Source organism: Ischnura elegans, chromosome 1, assembly GCF_921293095.1.
Source record: "Ischnura elegans chromosome 1, ioIscEleg1.1, whole genome shotgun sequence".
Taxonomy (NCBI): Eukaryota; Metazoa; Arthropoda; class Insecta; order Odonata; family Coenagrionidae; genus Ischnura; species Ischnura elegans.
The window spans coordinates 166495575-166521776 of record NC_060246.1 but is presented as its reverse complement, the minus strand read 5'-3'; the positions used below and the strand labels follow the sequence as shown (position 1 = coordinate 166521776).

Genomic DNA, 26202 nt, shown 5'->3' with positions numbered 1-26202 from the left:
GTTAATGTAGTTGTGAACGGAGAAATTGACGGCCTTTGCTATAGATTGATATCACAAAAGGAGCTCGCTGTCATAATTGAATGTTGCAGTACCTGGGAGTTAAAATTAAATGTTTGAAATTGTATGTTGACGAATTTTTGGAAAAAGGATATCTCTTCAAGAAGAATATATACAGCGTTCACGGGATCCAACTATCGAATTCCGAGTTCGTGAAATATTTTGTAATTATGCGATATATTTTATGATCGTGCGCATGTGGGGATTGTCTGCATTCTGACGATTGGTCATCCCTTGCCAAACACCGAAGAGGTGGGCCGCAGGGTGTTATGTAGATTTCTCCCTTTCCTAGAAAGTTTCTTGCATTCTCTCATGCTCTCTTACCTTGAGTTCATCTGTCCCAAGTACTTACCTCTGTATCTTCCTGGGGACTCTTTCTTTCATTTGTCCCTCTATTATATTCCTCACCTATTTGCTTTTCCTTTTGTCCTCTCCTTCTCTGGCGCATGGTGCTCCCCTCATCCCCTTTCCTTCCCCACCCCACCTCGTTCCTATCCCGTCCATTTCATATTCACCTGAACCCACGGCCAGCGTCTCCAACACTACTCGTCTTTTATTGTCACATTTTTCGATCGTTTTAGTGTACCCGCTGCTCACATAAATGTTTTCACACACTGTTTCCGCGTCGCCATCATAATATTCTGGGAGCAGGCCAGCGGCTTTCCAGTCATGAATGCCGTCTTAGCTTGGGATGTCCGACTCGTATGAAATAAGAGACCAGAAGTGTGCGGTTAGAGGAATACGAGGATGCCCTTCTACCGGCGATGCTGACATCAAACTAGAAATCAATAGAAAAGGCCAAGATGTGAACAGCTATCGGTTATACTTCACAATCATGATTACTGTGAAGATTAGGAAGGCTTCATCTTGCTTCAAATCACAGATATCATAAGCATGATCAGTCATAAATGGTTGGTGGCTGGCCACGAAAGAAGAAAGACGAAAAAATCGAGATCGGCAATATGAGAATAAGTTTACAGTATCATAACATTTTGAACAGCCACCTCATGCATACGTAGCTGTAAACTAGCAAATGTTAAATTATACTAAAAATAAAGAGTCTGGTTTTTTTATTTTAGAGGTGTAACATTTTACATTAGATGCTGTGACGATGATTGCAATAGTGTCAATTTAAAACATAGAAAAAAAACTTTAAACTGAGTAAGTTGAATGCACATGTAATTAACTGAAGAAACCAAAATACAAAAACATAATTTCGCATTAGGTGTTATCGTATATAGGCCTATTTAAATAATTCGCATTAAACTCTGTCAAAATTTCGATTCTGATTGAATCGTCAGAAATATAATCCCATAATTCTGTGGCATTAATATTAATATGCACCCCGGAGATTCATGTTGGAAGCAGGTTTTATGTTCCACTATTATAAGCTTTTTTCGACTCTAACACTATTCTTGTCTCCTCTTTGCAGCCTCTTCATCATGTCTTTCCTGATTCCTCGCATCTGGTTGCTGTACACTGCGTCGGCCGTCATGGGCTTCGGAGCGGCCATCATCTGGACCGGACAGGGAAACTACCTCACGCTCAACTCAGACTCGTCCACCATGTCTCGAAACTCAGGCATCTTCTGGGCCATGCTGCAAAGCAGGTGAGTACCCCAAACCCATGGCGACTTATTCTCATCCAGCTGGCATGGAGTGGAGCGAATTTCGGTCGCTACGCAGTAATCCAGCATCAGACCGCATGTTTACAGCCGGTTTTCTGGTTTCCCGAGAGTTATTCAAGCCAAACACATATAATCTAAGCTCTACAGTCCTCTCCTGGTAAAAGCCAATTTCAAGGGAAGCTGCTTTTCTCAGAGTCCAAATTTCCGAGCTATAGGTGCACATACTCCAAACATTTGTAATGCTTACGTCCTCCACTTGAACAGTTTCCCGTATTTGTGTTCAAACTACACACGGATATTTACGAATATTGGCTTAGACCCGGCAGGAACCTTTTCATTTAACACGTGACTAAAATGAGAGATACCACAGGAAGACCTAACTTCCTGCGATACCAAGTCACTTTACTCACGAAAGATTGCGCGAGTTTTTATGAAGGCCTCATCAGTTGATCATGTTTTAATTCTAAATGAAATGAAATTAAACTCAAATTCCAGTTTTATACTACCAATTATTAATTTGTTGCGCCGAAGGTCTTGCTGAACCATATTCACCCTAACCAGCCAGTTCACATAGCAATAATTTTTGTGCGCCAATTAATTTTTAGTGTGGTGTTTGTGTGGGCAGAAACTTAAATCTAATACTTTTTTGGCATAATTTGTTTGTGATAATTATTTTTTTCCTATTATATGATTTTTATTATTTTTGTATAGTTTTTGGTTTTCTCATAGCTAGGTAACTTTATTTTCCTGAATTTTGCTATTATATCCGCGGAACTTCTATGCAGCCTCGTATTTTCTGCTCACGTTGTATGTATTCATACCTGCAATGCCATGAAAGCGTTATGATTGTAAATAGCGCTGTATATTACCACGACCGCTGGGTAAAAGAGCGCGTCGCCGTGACGTACCGTAACAGCCACGTGATCCAGCGTTGGCTCTCAAATTTCGCTACTGCGCAACCAGGACGAGCGCTCGAAACCAATAGTGTATGATAATATACATCTTGGATGATTTTCCTTCCCTAGACTGAAATCAATCGAGTATTGGTCGCTGCGCACCGCAATGCACCATGGGAGCAGCAGAGGCCACGCTGAGGCTCGTCCGGGCACTCAAAACATGGCTGGCTCCCATTCATCGGGAAAATGCACAAAGTTCGATTGAAAGGAGAGTGAGGATTGCATTTTGGGGTCAAAAAATGTCGCACGGGATCCAAGGAACTTTTCTTGCAAGTTGCATTCTCATCCAAATAACTGGAGCTGAAAAATATATTCAAATCTACTTGATTTCCTAGTTTTTTAAATGGAGCGCAAATGTAGACGATGGCCTGATTGGCAATTTCTTGGCTTCGCTTTGGGGATGGAACTATCAGTGCTTATTTCTCTTCACGCCCGAATCGACCAAGGATCGACTCGATATCTCATTCTGAGAGCTCTAAATTTAGAATTTTCACGTCCAGATCCATGTGATTTGATAATAATGATGAATATTTTGGCCCACGCGATAAAGGTGACGTAGTAATATCACGACAACGGAGCCTTTTAAAGCGACAGACGTATTTTTTTATCGAAAATCTCTCGAGACTGACTCCGGGTCATGGACTGGAATTCTGGCGTCGCTTCGGCGAATGATTCCAGTGTTGCAGCACTAGTAGGTAGGTGCGCGCTGCCCATACTACGTTTCCCTTCTGATGTCTCTCCACTTTCCCACTGCTCAAGGATTCGTCTGAACAAAATCACCATTCGCCCGGTTGTACTGTACGCATGCGAAATTTACCCCATCATCAGAACAATGTGCAAAAATATCTTGAATCCTTTCAAAATTAATCAACCAGCTCCCTTCCTCGATCTCAGTAAATTAAACCACATATATCAAAAGTCAGAAACGCCCGGTAATTCCCAAACAAGCGGACTCCATTAATGTTATATTTGTTCATGAACTACTATCGGGTTTCCAGCCTTGTCAATATCTCAATGGCCTCCGACGTTTCGGCTCCCGACTCCAATACATTGAATACGGTGCCCAAATTGGGAGCCGAAACGTTGGAAGCCATGGAGATATTAACCCGACTGGGAACCCGAGAGCGACTGCTGAACAATTGAGAATCTCCGGGAAAGCACCGAGTCGTGATCGGCTGTGAGGTCATTGAACGAGAGTGGCTGGGAGGTCGGTTAACGACCGAACACTATCTCCAGGATGAACACACATTAAAATTATGCTCCTCTCCTATCCTCATAATGTCGTTTACTTCGTCAGTTCACGACCTTTTAATTTCATTATTGCGAGACTTTTGAAAGCTTGCGATCGTGCTCATTAAATACGGAAAATATCTAGTTCCGTTAGTTTATTTTTTCCCTAGCGCAGCGGTAGTAATAGGAAAACGCCCAAATTCCCAACGTATCAAGTGGACTAGGACGATGAAATGTATTTTAGTAGTAAGCCGCAGTGATAAAAATTCACAAAAAATATATTTAACGTGTAATATTTCAAACCCTGCCGCGTGAACGGCGGTGAAATACACAAGAATTGCCATGAGAAAAAATTCCGCTGGACCAAGAATCGAACCACGTACCTTTGGCTTTCTGGGCCAATGCGCAGACCGCTACCCAGGTTCTTTAATTCCCATGGCAATTATACCGAGGCTCATGGCACTAGGTGTTAGGCCCTCGCGGCCCATCAAGGATGGCAACGCGAGGGAGAAAGGACTTCCAAGAAGCCACAACCGGTTGAGAGCCTCAAACCTGAAATCTAAAGGTCCTTGGTTCGATTCCCGGTCCAGGGGAATTTTTTCTCATGGCAATTCTTGTATATATTTAACGTGTAAAAAATATATTTAATGAATAAATTCTCAGATTGCACATTATTTGGTAAGGCAATGGATACATGGATGTACGTTCAATTTGTTGCTGCTTTCACGAGAGCGACTGGTTCCTTCCGCCTCAAATATCACGTCCGCCCTTGCACTTCTTCTGTGCGTATTGCGACTCAGTGAGGAATGCCAGAATCGCGGCGAATGTTATCTCGTTTGGTGATTGGCGTGGGTGGCATCGGACGAATTTCCCTATATCGTTGGTCAATGAACGATCTCTGCGTGGCCTTTGATACGCTCGCAAACGTAAAGGAGGAGGAGGAGCAGCTGATATCTCGGAGACAGTCTAAGCTCTTGGTGGTGCTATTACGCGCCGTGCCAGATAGCAGTTTATGGAGGCACTGCAAAGTCAAGTTCAAGGACAAAGATCCCAGATCGTTTTGGCTCTTCTGGCCTATCCATCCGCGCCACGCCGAAAGTTCGTGTTTTTGTGGCTAACGGCCAATCCGGCAGCGTCCGTTGCATTTCTTGAAGTCGCATTTCTGGATCATGTTTCTCATTCGATCTCGGAATGGCTGCATGGTATGATTCAACGGGAGAAAGGCGAAGTTGGTTTCGCAGATGGATTGGGGTTGGAAATCCAGAGGTCGATGCTGCGTTCATTTGGTTCATGGATGGTTAATGGTGTTCATTTGGTTTTTATGATTTATTTTAATTATCTGTGTCTAAGGAACTTTCGGGAAACTGGGAGGTTGACTTTCATTTTGTTCAGGATTGGTTCAAATTTAAGATCCTTGCACACGTTTATCTTTCTAGTGTTCTATAATTTCCAAAAGTCTGTGTGAATCTATGCTAGAACTACCGTTTGAATGAATCGGGCGAATTTCTGGTTAAAACTTCGATGAGGGTCGGCATGCTATTCGCGATAAATTGTGCTGTCGCTGGAAGAGTTTTGCGTCACCGAGAGCCAATGAGGAAGGCTTGCGACGGAGATAGAATGCCTGGGCTCGAACAGAAGAAGCCCCAGCGGAAGGACGGAGGGCTTAGGAACCTCGTGTCCAACGATCGGAATTTTATCAGTACCGACAGTGGCTCACACGCCCTCTCTTTAATAATTATTCAGCTTTCGATTGGACGACTAGATGACTCCGATTCCGCAGGCACAGCAGATGCCATTGTTTTCCATTGTGACTCGGGTTCAAGTTCACGCGAATGTCGATTTTTTATGCAATTTTTTTCTCTTCAATGATTTTGTTAGAAAATATGATTTTATCCTCCCCATTAACACGTTTTTTTCGGATTATTTTCATCCTGTGCTTTCTCGAATGATACGTGAACTCTCATTGGCCGTATTCTCCTAATCAACACAATTTAGACAAGAATCCAAGAATCGAACTAAGATTCGCGAGAGAAAGAGAGAGGCGAGAGTGAGCATGATTAATTAAGCATGCGCGCTCTGCGACGGAGGGAAGCTGTGTCGTTCATGAGCTAATCGTTTATTTTGAAAGGTTCACTGCCATGAACCATACGAATTGAATAATAGCATTCGTTCCAAATGGTTGATAAAATCATGACGTTCATGGTCCATGTGATTCACATAAAATCGAGAAAAGAGAAATGCAATCGCGCGGAAAGGAAGTTGGTCTACTGCAATATTTTTCTCTTCGCCTGACGCGGTGATAGTTAAAAGAAAAATATGACTATAAAATTGCATAAGGAGGATTTCAGTGATGTAAAATACATATGTAGTAGTAAAAAAACATTTCAGACAAATGTTGACGTAAGTAATTGAGGTATAACATTTAAAATAGTAAAAATGCGTTGTTTGCAACTTTACATTTTCCTCTAGAAAATGTGCTCATAATATTCCAACTCAAGAATGTGTGTCATTTCTGAAACTCTCTTGTTTCACCGTGGACAGGTCGCGCTGCAGTACGAAGCTCAGTCTTCGATGGATTAATTGCGAGGCGCATCGCTTTTGGATCGTCTTTTCTTTCGCTTATTCGGTGTGAATTTCGATCGCCATTCTTCATTTGGTTCTCATGGATAATGGTGTTCGTCAATGAACGATTTGTCGGCATTAACCGAATCACATGACTCGAATCATCGACACGCGCCCGCCCACCTCGGCCGACGAGCCCCCTCTGAAGGCACATGGCTTTCACTCCTTATCTCCCCCCCCCCCCGTCCTTATCACCTCCCTCCCCTCTGCTCTTCAAGCGAGCGAAACTACGACCTCTATGCGCTGTGGCACCAACCACTCTGACAGTGCGTCTCTCTCCAAACAAAGATGCCTAGCTCTCGGAGGCCACTCTTATTTTGCTTGTGCTATCAAATACTTAAAATTATTGGAGCAACACTGACAACATCATCGCAGATCCTCACTTCTTTATTTACAGGTCCGATTCTCAACTATAATATAACGGAGTGATATTTTTTTCCAAAGAATGAATGAAAGAACTCTCTTTTAACCCAAACAATGAAGGACTTTCGTAATAGGACTGCAGTAGAGATTCAGAAGTCATTTTTCTCCATCGCGCAATTTCTTTTGCCTTATCACTAAAGTAAAGGTAATTAGCAATTTTCCCCAAATAATTTTATTTACGGCCGCTTTTAGTAGATTTGGAAATATCTTCACGTGATGATAAGCTGAGGAAAATCTGAAGATGATGGAAAGTGCATGGAAACCGGTGGTGAAGTAAACTTAGTGTTTGTGGAAAATTGCCACTAACCTTTAATTCTCTGGCCGGATTGAGCTTGCCACAGATGTTTGTGCTCCTTTTCCTTTTACTCCTGGCACCCCCTGCCCCTACCCTATAATGGCGTCTTGCGGGGGAGCGTTGAGTTGAATAAAGGACTCCCTCGTGGAATGATTCCAGCGAAGTCGTACGGATTCTCCAATCTTCACGGAGCGTGTCTGAGGCTTCATCGAATCAATGGGAGTCAACTCGCTAATGAATTCGCGAACCCAAAACTCTTTAAGAATATTACATCGAGATCACTCCCAAAATCCAACGATCATTTTTGCCGTTACTTCGCTATCGCTCCGTGATAATGCTTTCGGATGAGTAATGCACTTTCAAGTGTTTATCTTTATCCTTTTGTCTGGTTTATTTCCTTTCCACCATTCTGCGATAGCAACAATAATAATAACCATCCATGATATGTAAACAACTTGCTCATCAAATCCTACCCACTTCAAGGAAGAATTGTGGCGGTGCCAGCATGTTGAAGTAGTAGCGTCTCGAAACAATTTCAATAAGTATAAGATAATGAACTGAGATAATAAAAGCAACCATTATCATTAAAAGTGATCGAATGGAATGTGTTCATGAATCTTCCCCGCATGGTGCTTTCGCATTATGGCCATATTGAGTGAGAGACTTGGAGATTTACTGCTGGTGTTTACTGCATGTTCGGTGGTGGATCGGCTTCAGAGGTACAATCTTTGAAGGCTTGAAGTGACATCCGCCATTATAATATTCATAGCAAGGCAATAATCAGTGAGAGATGCTGCCGCTTAGGGCTTCTCCGATAAGAGGTTATTTCCTGCGAAAGATATTGTCATTCTTCTCATATACGGCGATATCAGCCAATACGCGTGTTTTTCAGGGATCTGTCCAATAACCTATTACGCATTTAAAATATAAACTTGTGCATTAATGTTTACCTCAAATGTAGAATGGAGCATGTCACACTTCTCAACTTGGCTGCGGTATTGGCGTTCGTTATTTGTACTTACGAATGACTGCTCTGAATTCACAGTGAGCAGTGTGAATGCTGTGATAAAATCGCCCGAATGTAATAATTCTCTCGCGCACAGCCGCCGGAGATTTCGAAGCGCATTTAACGACTTCAGAGAAATTCTTATGAAAAGGCTTCCGTATGAAAAGGTTCATCAGTGTTTTTATTGTCGACTGTGAAAATGAGCGTAAAAAATGATGTGACCAGTGTTTTTCCGTTTTTTTTTTTATCTTCGCCCACTTCTCGATCCATTCGCAATGACAAATCGTCAGCCTTAACCCTTTCGCTGATATGTTGATGACGTCACGAATCCTTGACGAGCGGGTCACCGCTTCTCCGTTACCCCTCGGTCTGGCCTGAGTCTCTGTCGTTTGAACGCGATTCTTTCCCTCAGTGAGTGATTCTCCATGAACGATTCCATGGGCCTTTATTCTAACGACGTCACCTAATCGTAAGAAGGCGGCGGAAACTTTCGCGTTTACTTTTATCTTAGCTTATGAGAGAGTGATTGAATGAGGAATACTTTTATTCGTCTTGAGTTATGCCATTCCCTCCGTTTATCGAATCTCCTTTTAACGAATAGATTGCGATTTCGGAGTTAAATTGTTGAGTGAGTTGAGTTTCGGAGTTGCGATTTTTTAAGTTTCATTGCTTAAGACACTTTATTAGATCTAGAGATCGATCACGATCGATCCGTTCTTAATGATTGAAATCATAGACTTATGATTCATTGAGAAAATAAAAGTAAATCACCGTGGGTTAGTTAGAAATCCGTTTTCATCAACTCAATCATTGCGACTACTGGTTTACCCAGACATTACTATGTTTAGCCCCTGCGACGAAGATTGCCTCTTAGTCCCTTAATGAATTGCAAGAACTTCAATTTTCACAGTCTCACCAATCAGCCTTCCTTGGTTCAATAAAAGTATAATCAACTGCCGCCGAAATATTTCTATAAGAGAACTCAGGAATTCATTCCATATTCTTCCAATTTCCACAGCACTCACCCTGATTTCTAATTTTTTTTGAAGGAACGGTTACCAGTTACTTGGTGTAACCAGCCATCAATTATCCCACTCATTGGATACATTTGATTATTTACTATCAATCTCTATCGTTCACAGAGTGACAACTCTAATTATTTAATCGTCTCCATCGGAATTGTGTACAGCATCGGTAATTGCATTGCAGAAGAGAAAATAGGAGTCAAAGATATAAACGCAATTTCTAGTGTAAATTATTAATAGTCAACATGTGACCACGTAGTGAAATGAGGGAATTATATGTTGAAAGAAACAGTAATGTGAGCTGAAATGCAGTCGTCGTACTGCAGTGTAAACGTTTTAATACACCCAAGGTGTTTTAAGAGGCCACATGAAGGACACATATATTTTGTCGAAACATAGCCAGGGAAACTGTGTGACGTTGACGCAATATCCTGAGATAAAGTGAAGCTATCCTAAGTATATGACGTGATTCTCTCCCGGCGAATTGTTTTCGTGAAGTATTTCAGGGATTTCTACCGGTTTAAAACATTAGGGACCACAAGATGAAACCGGGTTGAGCAAAATTAATATGCCTTTCCAACAACTTCTGGGATGGGCTTTCTAAGGAGGCCATCGAGATCAGGCTTTGTAGAAATACTTCTAATCGAGACACCGGGTATAAACTTAGCAATACTTTGAGTCCCATTTTAAAGAAAATATGAAATATATTGGCATTTTGTATTTATATTTTCTGCGGCCTATTTCCTTTATCTTCTTCTTGCGATCACGTCTACCGTAGTGCGACGGCAAACGAAGGATATTTTTCGCGTCCTCTGCGACGAAATCTTCCCTGAATGTACTTAGTAAATGTAGCCTACGCTTTGCTCTACGCTCCTGTGAATATTCCCATCCTAAATCACCTCAATGAATCGCAACTGCGCTACAGGCCATTGATTTTTGTTTGACTGAAATCGAATTAGTTTTAATTTTATTCTTATCTATATACATCTATATAATGGGGGTCACGACTGCGCACTTGCGTCCATTCGTTTCGTGGTTGTTTTTTTCCGCTTCGCATCAGTTCGCCCTAGTGACCCGCGGCGGTACATCGCGTGGTGTTATCGCTGTTATCGTGTGTTGCATAAACTTTTGGGTCAATCGTTGTCTTTCCGAAAGTTGACGGAATGCGAAATAAGCTGTGACTCGACACTGGAGACCCAAATGTCAGTTTAGAATCACATTTAAAAAAACAGTTTTGGATTTCGCGTGTTCCTTATGGCTGCTATTTGACGTTGTTCCAAGAACGATTTCCCTTATCTCTTGCGTCATGGATTGAGTGACTCTGAAACATATTCTGGAATGCTATTTTTATGTTTTCCTCCGACTGAAGAGGTGAATAATTACTGATCATTTTTCTGTTTATGAGATAATGGGGAGATAAAGTGCCATCTGTCGATCATTTCATCAATATCATTTAATAATGTGAAATAAATGTAAGACCTGAATGCCTTAAATAAATCATGCGTAAGGTTTACTTTCTTTTTTCTACCAGGGTAACTGCTGGCCAATGGTCAAGGACCATGGATCCTTTTCTAATTGCGATCGTAACGAAGTCGTTGATACATTTTCACACGTATTTCGGCCACCCCGAATTCCAATAACACACGTTGTGAAAAAATACGACGACGATGCATGAATCACTCATGTGGACGTCATTTTTAATGCCTCCAGAGTGGGCTCGTCCTCCAATTTAATTTGCATATTGTGATAGATGTGTCTCCTATTTCTCGAGCTGTTTAAGGCGAAAAATCGACGGCCCTTGGGCAGTTAAGTTGATGACGTCAACGACTCCTTCCGAGCGATTCCCCGCGTCTCAGACGCACCTCCACCTCGGACCTGCTTTGTTCAGTGTCCTTCATATTCTCGTGAGCAGATCATTCCTTCAGCGATATTTTATCCCTGAACGATTTGATGATACAAAATTCTGCTGACGTCACCAAATCGTGAAGGGTGGGCGAAAACTTTCGCTGTTTCTTATTTTTAACTTACCATTGAGAAGGGCCGAATGAGGAAGATGGATTTAATTTCCGATGTGACGTTTCTTTCCCTTCCGCCTAAGATATTCTGGAAATGATTTTTTATTTCGATTGGGTCTTGAGTGTACGACATCATTTCATGTTTTTTTAGGGAGTAAGACAGTCAACCATTTGGCGTCGCCATCAAATCCGAAAGAAAACCTTTGAATTTTTGCGAGTCAATAGCGATCAATTTATTCGGCTACTCTGTTCGCAGCTCCTAAAGAAGCCACAAGTCCATCCATCACCGCTGAAGCCATCGCTGGCACCGCCTTTCACCCAATCGGAACTTACGACCGTTAACAGCGATTGTAAGGTAGGTAACGCGTAGCTTTTCATTAAATGACAGTTGTAAAAACGGAAAGTGAGGGAATAAGCGATGGAAAAAGGAACGCTTGGAATGACTCTGAGAGTGATGGGTCAATGGGCGATCCCTCTTTTCGTCCCTGAAATCTATCGCTGGAGCTGTGTATCACTCAAAAGGGACGGAATAATTGATGGCCGTGTGGTTTATGCTTCACCCCATACTCCGACTCGTTTATTCCTTGAAAATGGCTCTTAAGTTTTGAAAGAGGTTGAGTAATAAAATCGCAGTGGAAAAGTGCGTAATATATGTTCTATCTAGTGTTATGGATCTCCAAAAGGGGACGGACGAAGTTTTCTATGTGACAGGTAATAACCTGAGGACGCTGGCTATGTGCGAATGACATTTTAAACGAGCTCATGAATCTAAGCTAGAATTGCGCTATGAACGATTTGATTAATTTTAATTTTCATGGATTAATTTTGGAAAGGTGAGCTATGAAAGATGAAGCGAAGCTGTGGTCTAAGAGAAAATAGGCCAATAGGCTTACTGCATTTTATGTCGCAAAGAAGAATATAAGACTTTGCGCTTTCTTGGCGCAAAATATACCTTTTATCCCGGGAACATCACCAGTTGTTCTAGTTAGTAATGCACGTCTCTACAAAGAACTCATGACTGATCATTACTAGATAGTCGACCAGGTGTGTGAACAACGAAAACCAAAGGACGAAACTGGCAGGTAACTGTCTCCGCCAGCAAAGAATTCAAATCTGTCTGCAAATCAATTTAATATGCATGCATTTCCAAAACAAAAATTTTCATTAATTAATTTATGCATCTTTCTTCGATGCATTTCCATACGGGTCCACGACTTGCAACCAAACTTAGTACGTAGGTGGGTCTCATGCTTCTAAAACCCTCAGTTCTGCTTCTTTGAGTTTTGTACGATGTGTCCTTTGCGTCGTTTTCCCGTTACCGTTTGTTTGCTACGTCACGTCATACAATGTCTGTGATTGGACATCCTGCAGAGTAGGCACACCTCTTTACTCGATCAAAGACAAAAAACAAACTCAAAGGATTGTGCACTTAACTATTCATACTCTTGCACCTATTTGCTAGGATATGCGTTCACACGTCGTTTTTTGTCTGAGCACGTACGGTCACTCTTAATATTCAATGATGCGCAGCCGGGTATAAGCTTATCCAGTCCGCGGTACACGGAAATAGTTTTTCCCATTGCTTGCTGTTACATATGCGTATACTCATCACACATCATCACATCTGCTTTTTTCGCCTATTAATCCTGCCATGTGACCATGAATTCCAAGTTTCTCTCTTCTCTGGACAGTATCCTTCCGAGCAACGCGCGCCGGGGGGCCTGCTTGCATTTGTACAAAATAGCACACTGTTTTTCCGAGTACCGATATTGGAGTAGGTACCGATAAACTCCAATACAATTCACTCCGATCACCATAACAGCTGACAAATGTATACAGTTTTACAGGGAGAATATTTTCCATGCCCCTTGTAGTATCCAAGTGTCCCCCTCCCCTCGTAATTAATCCGCGCATCAATCATTCGTTTAGCGTAGCGGTTTCATTTTCTGCCCATATAAATTTTTCTTTCATTTAAGCTTGGGTTTTTTAACGCATAGGTTATATGTATGAATTCTGCAAGTGTGTCTCTAGGGTTTCTTTTATATGTATTTCTTTTTAGTGTGTATTTGCCTGAAAATCACGTTGTCAGCTGAAATTCTAACAGTTTTATTTGAGCTCATCAATAGCATGATTTCTTGAAAACCAGCTGTAATGAAAATAAATATCGATTGTGACTATAATTATTACTAGGTGTGTATGTTTCAAATTTTATACCATTTCCTCTTGAATGCAAATGCTCTACTGCAAACAAAGAGAAGTGATGGATCGCGCTGAGCTCAGCGCTGCGCGGACGTTTTTTTAAACTAATTAAAATGCACCGTAAGTGGCGGCATGGCAACGAACTGAGGGCGAACATGGAAAGGGGCGTGGTCGAAGGCACGCGCACCCAAAACAAAAACAAGAGAGAACAAGGGAGGGGTGGGGGAAGAGAGTCCATTCACGTGGTTCAACCTTTAGTCTCTTCTATTTGCAATGCCCGTATTGTCCATGAAATCTCACCATTTCTTACCCTTTGCCAGTGAATATAAAAGCATTAAAATTTTGAAATCACTCGAATGGCTGGAATCGAGCAAATGTTCGGCAGAGAAGGTGGTTAGATCCCCAGGAGTGTAGCTCCTTTGGTGTTCCTTAATACGCACAGCGAAATTTCTCCCAGTTCGGCTGATGTAGATGGCTTCGCTATCACACTTAATTTCGTTAACTCCGCACTTTTTGGTCTCTTCGATGGGATCTTTGTTAAAGCAACCGGGCTTTGTCTAGATTCATCGGCGTGTAGTAAAATATTCGGTGCTTTTCTTTGGGGAATTTGTTTGCGATATGCTGTCGTGGAATTTCACATCACTTTCTCGCTGAGTAATTGGGGCAAGATACGAGGGAAATATTTGCCTTCACAAGCCGTTTTATCAGCCCGTTACTTCCCCTGCCAAAAACGCCCTGCCTTGCAGATCATTATGTGGATGCAGATTAATGAAGTTTATTTGGTGCGGAATGGGGCCTCCTCATCTATGTATGTATATCACCTTTGAGCGGGCGCTGTTTTGAGTATCGCGACGCGCGTTTCTCCTTCGAGACCTTGAAGTGAAATACGTCACCAATGCGGAAACACTTTCGACACATCCGATTAGCACGTACTGGAGAGAGGGCGTTGCACTCGAAGGAGCAAATCAGAGGGGTGATGTTGCCGAGGGATTTGACCATGAATATTTATAATTAAAGGATGATAGACTCCGCACTTTGCCGTGATATATTTGCGGAAGCAGGCCTCCAGCAGTGCATGTGAGGTTTCTAGCAGACAAATTCTATGTGCACTTACGGAGTTTCGTGATATTTAAACTTCCAGCAGCAGATCAATATGGGCAGCTAAGGCGTAAATTATGGCAGTATGAGAATGACATTAGTGTATATAGTACCCGGTGTGATGATATGGAAGAGATCCTATTTATATATTCCCCCAAGCGTATTTTGGATTTATCACGTCGTTCATTACGGAAACGACAGTGAAGAGAGTGTGATCATCTGTATGGACCACTTATTTTTTTCCGTTTAGGTGACATATGAATAGCTAGGATTGCATATGTATTTAATTTTTTACTACACCACCGAAAACAATATGTAACCTTTTACATCGGGGTTTTAAACTAATTTAACCATTTCGCGAACAACCATGTCCTGAAAAGAAGCAACCTACCCAGGGGTGACTCGAACCCGCGATTATTGGTTTGGCTGGCGAGGACTTCACTTCGCCGCCACCGAGGCCAGCAATGAAATATAGGGAAATGATCATAGGTATCGCTTATGGGCTAAAATGCGTTACACTCACTTCAACTGGTTAGAACCAATGGCCTTCACATCAGATAGATAATTGCAGTAAAATTATGCCTCAGTAAATGAGATTTAAGCAATAGATACCGACGAAGATGATTTTACCTTGCGGCAAGCGTTGAATACCACGAGGTACTTACATTAGCCTTTAACAAAATTTAAGCCTTCTCTCCGAAAAGTTTGTCCTTTTTCTCTGCAACTTGTTACCCCTCAGATTACCCAGGGACAAAACAAGACCTTTTATCCGTTTTTCTGCAAGATTTTATTCAATTCCTCTGGCAACTACAAATATCCGCCATGTAATACAACAATCTCAATTGTCTCGGATTGCTTCCAACTGCCATCTGATGTCCATCTTTAAAAAAGGGAAACTAAAAACAATGAAAGCTTGGTGGGGCTGGATTTGAGTGCAATTCTATTCGGGTTGGAATAAAAAAGAAACAGGATGTGAACTTTCATTTTTTGAGCACTTCCGGTGTGATATGTCGCGACGAGCCAAGTGAGAAACCACTTTCTTCTCCTAGAAGACTAGTTGTTTCAAGACCTAGGGGAATCTGAATGCACCGTTCAAAAAACCTTGGTCGTAACCGAGGTCCGAACCGCGGTACATGGTCCTAAAGATTCTAAATCATCATCTGAAAGCGCGTAGGTTACCGAGATATCAATAGTTGGTAACGCTGCCACCCGACCGTGGTCAGCGCTGCTGGCGCTGCCTAAACATCCTTACTCTTGAATGCCAAAACCAGGAAAAGGGAATATGTATTAAAGTACGTTATGATCTTTTACAGTCATTGAGAGCAAAAATGGATCAGGGAAGAAGCTTCAGTGCAGTGGAGGTGGTGTTTAAGAAAAATAAATTAGTGCCAATGTAATGCAATGTTTTTTATGCTGATTATTTATATTCAGTTTCGTTCTTTCCCGGCAAACAATAGAAGTAAAGATTTCTCGGGTTTTTCACCCGGTTAGGTTCTCCTTGTTTCCTCCTCTTTGGAGACATGGAGGACCTGACCCGGTGAAAAACCCGAGAAATCTTTACATATATTCAGATGACTTTCAAAACTTCCGCGCAAGAGGGTCGCTCTAGGGTTGCCCTTGCCCTTATATTTTTTTTAATGATTCGACTTGATGAAAATGTGAGAATTGAGGAGAAATAATTATTAAAAAAAAAACAGGTTCTTGCGACGACGGATAGCCGTACCTGAGGCCCAAATGCGGTTATTTTTTAATTCTGAGGTTTTCTATCCGGACATAACGTTTTCTAAGGTAAACACGTTTCTTTATATGTCTTTGAACAAAATCTTCAACCGTTTTGTCAATTCTCGATTCCTTCAAGCCGAAGCGCTGCCTCAAAGGCGCCCGCCTCCATGAAATCTCGTCATTAGGGCGACGTGGTCTACCATTAGCGAAAACAATGTTTGTTTCTGTTCCTACAGAAATGAAGTAATATTCTATAATGAAGAATCTGTTGCACAGGTTTTTTTCCGTAGATATACTGAGAGGCTATCAGGGAATGATGGTGTCTTCCCCTTACTCTGGCGTCAATGTCGTCTGCATCTTTCTTCTCCGTCCATCGCCAAGAAGACGCGCTCCAGTAGACACCCGCCATGCTCCGATGCGATGGTTTTTCTCACAGCTCCATCTCTCTCTCTCGTACTGGATGAATCATGAGTGGGTTCATCTCCAGGAGATTGGCGCGAGAGTCGAAGGCGTTCACTTGTTATCGGGCGGCCGCCCTTCGCCCCCTTTGGTAGCGTGTTCGCAAAGTCACGAGGGGATGCAATCGGCGAAAGATTAATGTGAGACAGCCTTCAATCCAGAGGTTGCGGCAATGTCGACTGTTTCTCGCCGCGACCTGTTCGCATAATGTGGTTCTATTCGAAAGCGAATCGGAATACATCGACACGCATCGAGTCTGCGCATGGTCGCTAATCTCCAACAATAGGGTAGTTTCCCTCATCAAATAAAACGAAAGGCATTGATTGCGATTCGTTACCCACCATTAGGGTATTTATAATTCACAAATTATTTGGTTTTAGAAATACCGGTTTAGACGAATGCTAATGGTCAATTTTATCCTCATTTGAAAAAGGCCAGATTGGCGCCCATGCGATGCCACTCCACGTGACGTCACAGGAACCTAGTTTCTATACGAGTAGATAGGAGTTATACATCGTCTGAGATTACCAATGCATGCATGAGGCATAGAGCTCAAGGAAACATGTCTTAATAATCACCTATTAAAACTGTCTAAGGTCGGAAAGTTTCCTTCGTTAGATAAGGAATTAATAATCCTTATTTAAGCCAAGCGCTACTAGCTAGCAGGATACTCTGCTACCTGCTAGCATCCTGCGTCGTATCAGGGCTCATAGCCTCGCCCCAAGGTCACCTCACACGGCAACAGCCGGAACCAGAAATACGTCACACGGAGGTTTCCCATCATTCGTACTTAGCCGTCGCGTTTTCGCGCTTGAAAATTTTCACTTTTCCTTTAAACGCGAAAAAAATATATTGTCATTTAAAAATCTAAAAGCGTGAAATACGTACTCCAGGAGTAATAATCTTTCGATTTAGGCAATAAAAAAATAATAGGAAACCACCCTATTGTATGCTGGTCGCTATGCACCGCACGCGGGAAGCCCGTTCCCAACCTCCAAGCATGGCCGACTCCCATGCATTATTTGAAGTGGGAAAATGCGCTAAATGTGAACGTGATGATGATAGTGAATTTAGAGGCGAAGGACTTGTTTAAAAGGGAAGGGTGTGTGCCTGAGCGAATGAAGTAAACATGGGTATTATTTTTGTGCTTTCTTCTTGATAAAATATGTATTCTTAACTTTATCAGCCTCACTGTCTTCCTTAGATCCGATAAAAGGCACAAGTTTGGTATACAATGGCTCTTCCACAAATTCGATTTAGTTTCTCTCATCTAGGAGAACTTCCATTCGAAATTTTCAGTTACTGTAATTGGTTCCATCATAAAGTGGTACAAGGTAACTAAGTGCTTCATCATCAGCCATTTTCAATTCAATTTCCAATTCAGAATTTCCAATTTAGACCAAAGGCTTCCTGGAACCAAAACCTGATAAAATATGTATTCTTAGAGTCCTTTGGTCCAGATTGTGAACAGTTTTAATTAGGAGAGAAACACAGCACACCATACACTTTTTACATCAGCCACAACCCAGCTTTTATCCAACAACAATCAGATAAACAAAACTGTTTCAAAAAACATAAATAAAAAATATCATAGCAACCTGTAACAGCACATTGTAAATTGCTATATTAACACTTCTCGGGGGTAATTAGTTTGGTGTAAATCGTCCTCTTCCTCTGATTACTTGCCAATTAATTTTAAACTTCACGCTACTGTAAAAATAAAAGGCTAAAACTTAATTGATGCTCCTCAGTGCTCTTATGGCTATTTCTCGGCTATTCTGTGGTTGGAGCGATTCTAACTGTGCCCGAACGGAGACTCGACCGGTGACTTGGAACTACGAATGTATTCGCGGGGAGAAAATACCTCTCATAGATTTTTTCCCGTGGGGCGACTACCCGCTATACATATTCTGAGGATGCCACTTCCCTAAGGGCACCGATCCTCTGACACTCCATTTTTCGACACAGTTATATTTCATCATGTTTGCCAAAAGATGACGAGGAATTCAACACTCTTTATCCGGACGAAATATTTGTCTGAATTAATGAAATGCATGGTTTTTTTAGATGCGTGCGGATAGACGATAAAATATGAGTGTAGGTAACCCGCACCCCCGTACCTAATGTGTGGCTACGTGCCTGACTAGAACACTGTCTCTATGACGCTCTGTTGTATGTTAAACCACTTACAACCAGAAGCCACTCGTTGCCACTCCGTAACTGCAATGAATAAACTGATTCACCCCGGCACGGAATTTGCCAATCCGAAGCTCTCCACGCCCGCTCGAGTAGATGGTCTCCCACCAAATCCCATCATCATCCCGAATTCCTTTTCGCAGAAACACATCCACTTAGCATTTGATACAGCTCCTAATTGCTATCCGCATATATTCGGCGATTGGCTCGCATATATCTCTTTCCTTCGTTGGTCAATTAATCGGCCTCAGTAGAATATAAATTTTACTATCTAGTGTAGATCGAAGGAGGATTGACTTCTTTCGCGCACGAATTCCCAGAAAACGTTTGGATAGAAGCAGGTTTGCTTTTGCCATCGTATGTTCTCTTTACTAATCTGTGTAAATGTTTTAGAGAACTTAGCCAGCAAACACGTTAATAATAACGTATTTCTGTGCTCTCAATGTTATGATTGACCATGTATTTTTTCCTTCGTGCTTATGTGACGCCGATTATTGATTTTGAGTTCAACGTATTCTATACATTGCCTGTGCTTGATATTTGTCTATTTCACCTCATCCTCCCGCAAAAATGATACTTACATTTCTCAAGGCAATCACGAGGATAATTTGAAACGAAAAGTTTCTGGCAGGCATTAGTCAACGCTATCTACGGTGTGGACGATGGTATAGATGGTGAGGACGACAACAGTAAACTCGTTGACCAATTTTCTTTATTCCCGATTGAAAAATAGTTGGACAAATGAAGAGAGATGTAATTTTCATTTTTTCTATCTGCCGCCTTCGTGTCGTGATATTGGCGGCGATAAATAAAGGAAAATCGAATGGAAGGAAACTTTGAACTAATCTTATGATAGTAGGCCGGCGTGAGGATGGCTGAATTATGACAGGATTGAATGCTGAATGAGCGCCATTAATTTTTCGTGTTACTTACCGCCCCCTTCCATCAAAGGCGTTCTTTAAATAAATTGAGATTTGCAGTCCGAGTATATCTTTCTCTTGCCTGGTAAAGCTCGAGTCTTCATTCCATCATCGAATATTACGGGCAGTCTCATTTTGTTGAAGGCAAATACTCCTCAGGATTTTCTTCGCGGCTTCATAGAGGATAGTGTCGCCGAATCGTAGCGGTCGTCTTCAGGTCACAGAAGGAATGTGCGTGCCATATCGCTGAGTCTTTGATTCCTAGAGAGAGCTTATCACGAGTATTTCGAGGCTCAGGAGAACAAATAATTTTAAGGAAAAACAGATAATGCAATTTCGTCATACGTTTGACTTTCAAATCACCTGCCAAGTTTTCCTTGTAGATAGTAGCGTGAAGAATCTTCGGGGATATCCATCGATGTATGTACATCATTAACCGGATTGAGCGCTGCCGGGCAGCAAAAAAATGAAGCCAACGCCGCCATACACCCGTCGGCATTTTAATTTACCAATGAAGGCGATGGTGTTATTGGGTTTTTCGCCTTATTTGCGGATTCCTCGAGCTATACGACGTAAAGACAGCTGAGGAGTAATAAAAGGAAGAAATTGCCGTACGTTTCGTGATATTACCATGGAAATATGATGCGAAGCGTATGGATACATGAACAGGCGAATTACATGAGATTAAAGTTTTTAGTTTAAAGTTTTGAGTAAGCTCATAAAAAGCGAAACTAAAAATCCTAAAAAATAATGTCACCACATTAAAATTCTAGAGCAATTTCAATGAATAAAAAGTCCGTAAGTAATTGCTGTAATAATAATACTTAAATTTGGTTTGGATGTTCGCATGGTTTTTCAGCGATGGCTGCGAATTGGATTGTAGGTGCGAGGGGGAGAGTAATGTAAACCTACTTTTGTACGGCAGAAAGTGCATCATCAATCTAAGAGAATCTCCGTCTGCGATTCGACCAGGACCAGAAACAAAACACCAACGAGCACTGTGCGCTGTGCCGACCGACACCTCTAAACGTAAACGTGAGACAGAAAAATCGTCCCCAGCCGCCCGACCCCGGCGAGGGTCTTGTTGAGGGGGGTTTTGGGGGATAAAACCCCTTCCCCCGCCCCCAGAGCCTAGAGAAATTTTTAAGAAAAACCCATTTTACTTAATTGCATTAATATCACTTGTAGAATAGTGTAAGGATTTATAAAATATCCCTCAGAAAGCAGTAAAACTCACTATTTATCCTAATATTTTTTCTGGGGAGGGCCCCCGCACCTCCCAATTACTCTGGCAGGTATCCCCAGACACCCCAGTATTAGTTGCGCCTTAAACCCCTCCTCGCCTTAATTCCTAGCTGCGCCCCTGTTGGTGGTAGGCGATCAATGTGTATTAGGGGACCTCTTCACCCCTCCCTTCTCTTCATCGCTTTTGCAATCGCCGTACATATTAAGAATAACCCAAGAAATTCTTTTTTAAAGTTTCAGTGCAAAATAGTCACCTGAAGCTTATGCTATCAACACGAAATTTTCACGGCAGGTTCATGAAGTAAGATCTGTCTGGTCAAAGAAGTCTGGAAAGAAGGAAGGATGGTAAGGAAGTCTGATCAACATAAGCGTGTATTTCAAGTTTTAAAGCAGCATTTCCTAAGTTGTAATTTTTTTTATATTTGAGAAACTGGCAAATGTTGACAAAGGTTCAATCCAATGTAATTAGAAAATTTCTAATTGATTGCATGTGTGTAATAATGAATATTAATACGCCGTAGAATAAAATAAAATTACTTTGTTCTATTCCACACTTTATTTTAGATAGTACGACCCGGGTTTCTGCATCCCATGCTATCATCAGGAAATATGATGCGAAGCGTATGGATGCATAAGCACGCGATTATTACTCATAGTTTTTAACCTGATGATAACATGAGATGAAGAAACCCGGGTCGTAATACTTAAAGTGTGGCATAGAACGAAGTAATTTTATTTAATTCTATGAAGCAGTTCCACAAAGTAACACCTGAGACCGTGTCTTATAACAAATACGACGGTTCGAGAGGGCGTCCTCTCTGTAATTTTGGTACTTATGTGTTATTTTTTTCGCGGGAATTCCCCACTCGGCCTGGTGCTCCATTCATGGGTGTAATGCCACCCGCTCCGTTCTCCCGAATGATTTATTTCGGTCGACAGACTTGCATCACATGCTCGATCGTGCGTGTTTTCTCTTCCGCGAGATTCCAGGAATGACACGAGGAAAGCCGCGTATCTCGGAAAACCCGAGAGAGAGAAGACGAAGAGAGGGCGTAGCGGGGGTTCACGAGACGGGCAGACAGGTGATTGGCTCGCTCCGAGTGGGCAGGAAATCACGGCCGAATAATAGCTGGCCTCTTTCCCGCTCCACCATCAAGCACGCGAAGACGCACCCGCGACGCTCCGCCGATGAAGCAGGCCGGGTTTCAGGGAAAATTAGCTTAATAGTTCTGGAGCGCTTGTAAAAAAAACACATAGCGGACACCATATATCGCTGTTCGGAAGAGCTTACGGGGAACTGCCACTCACGCCATATTAGTGGCGTAACTATGGGGGGGGGGGGGATAGATCCCCCCAGAGCCTCAGAGAAATAAACATAATATTCAAAACTATTGTCTAGTTTTGACTTAAAGTCAATTTTAACGTAACCTTTTAATGAAACCCAAATTTTAGGTGCTAAAATTATGTAAATGCTAAATGTTAAGTGCTAACATTACAAGCATGTCATTTTTCCAAAATTTTCCTAAAAGGTGGGGTGGGAGGTCGCCCTTCCCCATCCCCTCTCATCCCCCTCCCAGGTGGGGTGGGAGGTCGCCCTTCCCCATCCCCTCTCATCCCCCTCCCAGGTGGGGTGGGAGGTCGCCCTTCCCCATCCCCTCTCATCCCCCTCCCAGGTGGGGTGGGAGGTCGCCCTTCCCCATCCCCTCTCATCCCCCTCCCAGGTGGGGTGGGAGGTCGCCCTTCCCCATCCCCTCTCATCCCCCTCCCAGGTGGGGTGGGAGGTCGCCCTTCCCCATCCCCTCTCATCCCCCTCCCAGGTGGGGTGGGAGGTCGCCCTTCCCCATCCCCTCTCATCCCCCTCCCAGGTGGGGTGGGAGGTCGCCCTTCCCCATCCCCTCTCATCCCCCTCCCAGGTGGGGTGGGAGGTCGCCCTTCCCCATCCCCTCTCATCCCCCTCCCAGGTGGGGTGGGAGGTCGCCCTTCCCCATCCCCTCTCATCCCCCTCCCAGGTGGGGTGGGAGGTCGCCCTTCCCCATCCCCTCTCATCCCCCTCCCAGGTGGGGTGGGAGGTCGCCCTTCCCCATCCCCTCTCATCCCCCTCCCAGGTGGGGTGGGAGGTCGCCCTTCCCCATCCCCTCTCATCCCCCTCCCAGGTGGGGTGGGAGGTCGCCCTTCCCCATCCCCTCTCATCCCCCTCCCAGGTGGGGTGGGAGGTCGCCCTTCCCCATCCCCTCTCATCCCCCTCCCAGGTGGGGTGGGAGGTCGCCCTTCCCCATCCCCTCTCATCCCCCTCCCAGGTGGGGTGGGAGGTCGCCCTTCCCCATCCCCTCTCATCCCCCTCCCAGGTGGGGTGGGAGGTCGCCCTTCCCCATCCCCTCTCATCCCCCCCAAAGCAAATTCCTAGTTACGCCACTGCGCCATATTGAAATTGAGTCGAGTAATTCAGGTAGTGCTCTCTGTTTTCCAGGCGCATAGCCTCGAACGTTTCAGCACCCGACTCGAGCTCCTTCCTCAGAGAAATGAGTGAATCATTTTGAGCACTGCAATAAAAGTACGGAATACACGAGGGCATTTCGAACACGTAAGAATGCAAAAGACTACTGAATTGACTACTGAATGCCCTAGTTAACAAGCTGAAAAAAATGGGAAACTGATTGCACATTAAGGATAAATTTCTTTGTTTTAAGAGCGACTCATTTCCCTGAAGACGAGTCGGGAGCCGAAACGTCGGAGGAAGCGTTGACCCGGTTGTGAACCCGAGAGATATCGCAGTGAAAGCATCATCTATCGTTTTGAGTCAAGTTGTTTTTCGGCTGTCTCTATGCCGAAAGTTTATTTTGCAACATAAATTTTCCTCCGTTCCCGTGTCTATTGCAAACAGCCAGAGCAGCCGCCAAGCCTCTTCAACGTCACACCCATAGATCTTTCATATAGATCTGTATAAAAGATCTATGGTCACACCATCTTCCTTAACAGTAGTCACAAGATCCCACTACCATTATCTTTATTACCCACGACACCGAAATATCGAGCCTGAATCTCACGGTCATTTTTTTCGTCCCTTTTGAGTCATCGCTCGGCCCATAATATTCTGAATCACACGGTCATTCCCTCTGTCCCTTTTTCCATCGCTTATTCCGTCGCTCACTTCATTTACACCCGCGATTCAATTGGAAAGCCAAACGTGGCGCTACAATCACTGTTAGTGGCTGCACTTTCTGATTGGCCGAGAGACGCTGAAAGCGATAATTTCAGCGACGGAATAAGGCTCGTGTGCCGAGTGATGGTAGCAGGGATGGGATTCCCATCCCTGGAGCCGTAGCGGAAAATGATCATAGCGTGAAACGGTCATTTTTCTCCATCATTGTAGCGATAGCTGGAGCCATCGCTCGAAAGGGACGGAAAAAATGGTCGTGTAATTGTGGTTTTAACTTGAAGAGCAGCCTTATTATTATTATTCCTCAAGTACAGCCTTCTTTTTATTAATTTAATGTATCTAAGATATATTAATGTGCCAACAAAATTCCTTTTTTTTTTAATGAAATTAACGAAGTTTTATGATTGCTGATAGTATTTTTTATAATTTGCTGGTGAACTTTACGGTATACTTTTGATTTTAAGATTGTAAATTCTGTTGTACTGTTACCTGGCGCCTTGATAATTTGAAATGTCTTACGATCCTGTTTGTACTTGACATGGGTATATGAATGAATGTTTATTAATGATAAAGGGTAACTTACAAGGGCAAAGAAAGGAAATCGCACGTTGTATCCTGCTCAGAAACAAATATTATTTTAACAAAATATTTAATATCCGTGATGCAAATAATGTTTTTTTTTTAGGTATTGAAGAAATCATAACGAACACTCACAAGAATAAAATGTTTTGACAATACGCAACAAAATATTCAATATTAATGATATAAATATATCAGTTTTAAGGTTTAAAAAAATTAAACTAACCCTAATAAGAATAGAATGTTTAACATGAATACACCGAAAAAGAAAGAATTTTAACGAACTAAAATGTGGGTCTTCTAATGACATTATAATCACACATTGAATGGTTGAAGGGATTGCTATGATTTGATTTTTGTCGATAGGGAATTCCAGAATATATTATCGTTAATTTTAAAAGAGTTGAAATACGTATTGGTGTAGAGGGATTAGAAGGAGGTCAGAATGAGGTCGGGTGGACATCGCAATAACTCTCCCGCGGGGGATGAATAGTTCGCTCAGGAATGCAGGATTCTGGTCACGGAATAAGAGGAAAAGAAATTATCCCAGGAAGTAATTTCTTCGTGCAAATGGAGTGGTAACCAATTCAAATCAATGTAACTTTTGGACAATGCGCCAGAGCAATTAATAATTTACGCATCTACACTTGGAACCAAAGTCCTGAATTGCGAGGGCAGAGGCGGTGTCGTTCGACAGCGACGGATAGTCCACACGTCCTGCGGCGAGAACTTTCGCTCTGCATCGCCACGCGACCTATTCGCCCAGCCGCCCACTCCACTCAAGGGGAAAGGTACGTGGTCGCCTGCCAATTGCCAAGTTTGCGGTTCCGCCCTCATCAGACACTTTCTACGGCGGCGAATACCGCGCGATACTACCGACAGGAGGCGTTGTCGTCGTCGCCGCAAATCGCGAAAAGGTCGATCCGCAACCGCCTTAAAGGCATCCGCAGCGGAAGGTATCGCACAATACAACACACTGCCGCCCGTGGACTAATAGGCGACGGCGCTCTGTCGCGAACTTCGCCAAAATCCTAGCTAAATAACAGCAATGCCTACGGTTCATCTTGTGTCCTTCAGAGGACGCTTACCTCCCGCTATATCGGACTTCATTCATGGTCACGCATTGCTCGCTAAAAGCTGATGTTTAAATATGAACTCCTGACGTTTTTTTCACACTTATAAAAGCATATTTTCCGAAGTGTATATTCCATTTTCAAGGCTTATTAAACGAAAGAATAAGAGGCGCAATAAATGGAGAACAATGTTTTTAATAGATCGTGTAAACCGATTTCATAATTAATTACAAGCAAGAAATTAATAACATTAATCGTATGTCTGCATTCAGTCTGCATCCGGCATTCATGGTGGTCG

The 26202-nt window shown here is 42.8% G+C and overlaps 1 protein-coding gene across 1 annotated transcript in view; it reads left to right on the top strand.

Annotated features, from left to right (window-relative positions):
• Positions 1-26202, top strand: part of LOC124173379 (UNC93-like protein MFSD11) — a 105972-nt gene that overhangs the window by 57901 nt on the left and 21869 nt on the right. The window contains exon 3 of the mRNA XM_046552881.1: positions 1490-1666. Coding sequence (XP_046408837.1) covers positions 1490-1666 — 177 coding nt within the window. The remainder of the gene's footprint in view (positions 1-1489; positions 1667-26202) is intronic.